Raw genomic sequence first — 3,547 nt, forward strand, 5'->3', positions numbered from 1 at the left:
AACCATTTGCTCCACCAAGAGTGCTGGTGTGGTGCTGTAGGATAAGCACTGGACTGTTAACGACAAGTTTAGTGGTTCACACCCACAAAATGCATCTTGGAAACCTTACACAGGGTTGATATGAATCAGAACCAACTCACCATGACAACAGTTACCATTAAAATCTTTCAGAACCATCGCAGGCCTCCCAGGGTTTACTGTCCTTCCGGATAGTAGAACTGCAGGAGTGCTGTTATAGCAACAGTAGATAACTAAGACAGCTACAATTTTTCATAAGCACTTACAGATTTATTGAATGTGTGACTGCAATACTAGTGTAGTAATGAAGCAATTATTTTTATATACTGGTCATAAAAAAATAAAGGAAAATGTGTTTTACAATTATATTATTAATAATGTGTATTCATTTCTGATAATATTTAAAATCAGTCTTTACATTTATTATTTCAAGGCAGCTACTTTTTAAACAGAGAAACAGACCACTGATTTACAAATGACTTCATCTATCACTCTTAGCAAAGATGCCACCTTGAGGACTAAGGTGCGCCTGACCCAAGCCATGGTATTTTCAATAACCTCATATGGATGCAAAAGCTGGACGGTGAATAAGGAAGATCGTAGAAGAATTGATGACTTTGAGTTGCGGTGTTGGAGGAGAATACTGAAAGTGCCATGGACTGCCAAAAGAACCAATAGATCTGTTTTGGAAGACGTGCAACCAGAGTGCTCCTTGGAGGCCAAGATGGCTAAACTTCGTCTCTCATACTTTGCACATATTGTCAGGAGGGAACAGTCGCGGGAGAAAGATGTCATGCTGGGTTAGATGGAGGGTCAGAGAAAAAGAGGAAGACCCCCAACAAGATGGATCAGCCAGGTGGCATCATTGATGGCATCAAGTGTGGTGTGGTAATGAGGTTGGCCCAGGATCGGACATTGTTTCGTTCTGCTGTACACGGGGTCGCTATGAGTCGGTTCCGGCTCGATGGCACCTGACAACAACATCACTCTTCAGAAACAATAATCAAAACAGCACTTCTCAACAACAACAACATAATTTAAGAAATAAAAAATATTTCTCTCCATTGTTTCAAAATACCAAAGGGTGATATAGCAGAAAACAATGAAAGTCACTAAATGGATCTGTACAGTTTGTTAATGGTTTTTACCTGATTAGAGATGACTGTTCCAGAGAGATCTACAGAGATCAACGAAAAGATGCTCACAATATACCCAATTCCCATATCAGTCAACTGTTCACAGTTTCTTAAATTCAAGTAGTTCAAGTTAGGGCACCTGAAAGAAAGTGACATGATGAATTAACTGTAGCTTTCAATCACATTCTCAGTAGCACTTTCTTGTATAAAAACTGGGAGGAAAGCAAATGATACCTAAGCAAGGATTTTCCTTCACATAAAAGTAGAAAACTATTTGGAATTACCAAATTGGATGAAAGGGAAGAGGGTTATTTTATATACAGGTGTTTCTTTCTAGGATTTAGTTTCATATTGCAATTACAATTTCTAAAAAGAAAAAATATACGCATACACAAAAAGTATCAAGTTAATACCATGATAAATGGCCACTAAATAGAAGGGTAAGTTTCTCACTTAAGCCTTACAAGGTTGCTATAGAAATCGGGCTTGGCTTTAGCAAACGTACATAGACCTCTGACAAGTATGGAGAGTGTAAAATAAACCCATAAGCCATAACATCCTTTGGGAAACAGAGGTTTACATAGAGACCACATCCTTGAAAAGTGTGCAATGTACATAACAAATATAATCAAAAGATTAGGTCACTCTGTGACGTCTATGTCTTCTATCTGGCTTCACTGAGTATTGGACTAACATCTGGGCACCCTGATGTTTTCCAAATGATGTCAGTCTGTTCTTTCCTATTAACAAATAAGCAATTCTTAATGGTATGATGTAAAATAGTGCCTGTCATACCGCTCTGATAGTTTTATAATGGAAGCATCACCCAAGTTGATACAGTTACTTAGATTAAGTTCTCTTATCCTTGTGCTCACAGGACCTTCAAGGAATTGCTTGAGTCCCACATCACCAATGCTGAAGGAAAGAGAGAAAAACTACTTGTGATTTTATATATAAATACATAGAATACAAAGTATAGTGACTATACCCAATATATTTCAAAATATCTAATATCTACAAACTGCTATTTTGTTAACATTTTAAAACCAAGTTTGATTGTATAGTTTTTAATGTAATAGAAGGGGAGCACTGTGGCTCTGTAGGATAAGCATTGGACTGCTAACCACAAGGTCAGTGGTTCAAGCCTACCAGCTGCTCCACAGGAGAAAGATGAGGCTTTTTACTCCTGAAAAGATTTACAGTCTCAGAAACCCTATCCAAAGTCACTACAAGTTGGAAGTGACTCAATGGCGCTTAACAACAACAACAATAATAAAAGTATAAATGATTATAATGGGGAAAGTATTAATAAAAATGCTATCTTTGTTTGTTAATTTAACTGGGTGGCATATTATAAGGCAATGACCTTTAAGATCTCTTTCTAGTGGATTAAAAGTAATCAGGTTCCCAGCAATTCCACTACTTGGTATATTGTTGTTAAGTGCCGTCAAGTCAGTTCCAACTCATAGGGACCCTGTATACGGTTTCTGAGGCTTTAAATCTCTGTGGGAATACAAAGCCTCTTCTTTATGTTGTTGTTGTTGTTGTCAAGTACCACAGAGTCGGTTCCGACTCATAGTGACCCTGCACAGGGTTTCCGAGGCTATACATCTTTACAGGAGAAGAATGCCTCATCTTTCTCCCACGGAAACGCTGGTAGTTTTGAACTACTAACCTTGAGGTTGGCAGCCTTACTCGTAACCACTATGCTACTAGAGCCAAAAGAAATAAGACTCATGACACAAATAGACACACAAACACACATGTCCATTGCAGCACTCACTATTCACAATAGCAAAAGCTAAACGCCCTAAATGTCCAACAATGGAAAAGTGGATAAACAAATTATGGTACATACACATAATGGTATATACTACCCAACCTTAAAGAATAGCAGCAAATCTGTGAAACACCTCATAACATGAATTAATTTGAAGGACACTATGCTGAGTGAAATAAATCAATCACAAAAGGAAAAATATTGTGTGAGGCCACTATTATAAAACGTCAAGAAAAAGTTCCCACACTAAAAGAAACATTCTTTGGTGGTTACTGGAGGTGGGAGAGGTGGGTGGTGGTGCAGTGGGATGGTTCTGACTCATAGCAACGACCCTGTGTAGGGTTTACCAGACCCCTGTATATGGTTTCTTTGCAGGAGTAGCAAGCCTTAGCTTTGTCCCATTGAGCAGCTGGTAGGCTTAAACTGCTAACCTTGTGGTTGCAGTCCAGTGTTTATCCTACAGAGCCATAGAACTCCAACTAAAGGGTTGTCGTTGTTTGGTGCCATTTAGTCAGTTCTGCCATCACTCATCTGTCAGTTTGTTGTACTGTGGTGGCTTATGAGTTGCTGTGATTCTGAAAGCTATGCCACAGGTATTTTAAATACCAGCAGG

General features: G+C 38.6%; 1 protein-coding gene across 1 annotated transcript in view; it reads right to left on the reverse strand.

Moving 5' to 3' along the window:
* The window catches only part of FBXL13 (F-box and leucine-rich repeat protein 13), a 298,456-nt gene that overhangs the window by 75,277 nt on the left and 219,632 nt on the right, over positions 1 to 3,547 (reverse strand). The window contains exons 17-18 of the mRNA XM_006834402.1: positions 1,950 to 2,069; positions 1,167 to 1,293 (exon numbers count right to left, since the gene is read on the reverse strand). Of these exons, the coding sequence (XP_006834465.1) occupies positions 1,167 to 1,293; positions 1,950 to 2,069 (247 nt within the window). The remainder of the gene's footprint in view (positions 1 to 1,166; positions 1,294 to 1,949; positions 2,070 to 3,547) is intronic.

Source organism: Chrysochloris asiatica, unplaced genomic scaffold (assembly GCF_000296735.1).
Source record: "Chrysochloris asiatica unplaced genomic scaffold, ChrAsi1.0 scaffold00010, whole genome shotgun sequence".
NCBI lineage: Eukaryota > Metazoa > Chordata > Mammalia > Afrosoricida > Chrysochloridae > Chrysochloris > Chrysochloris asiatica.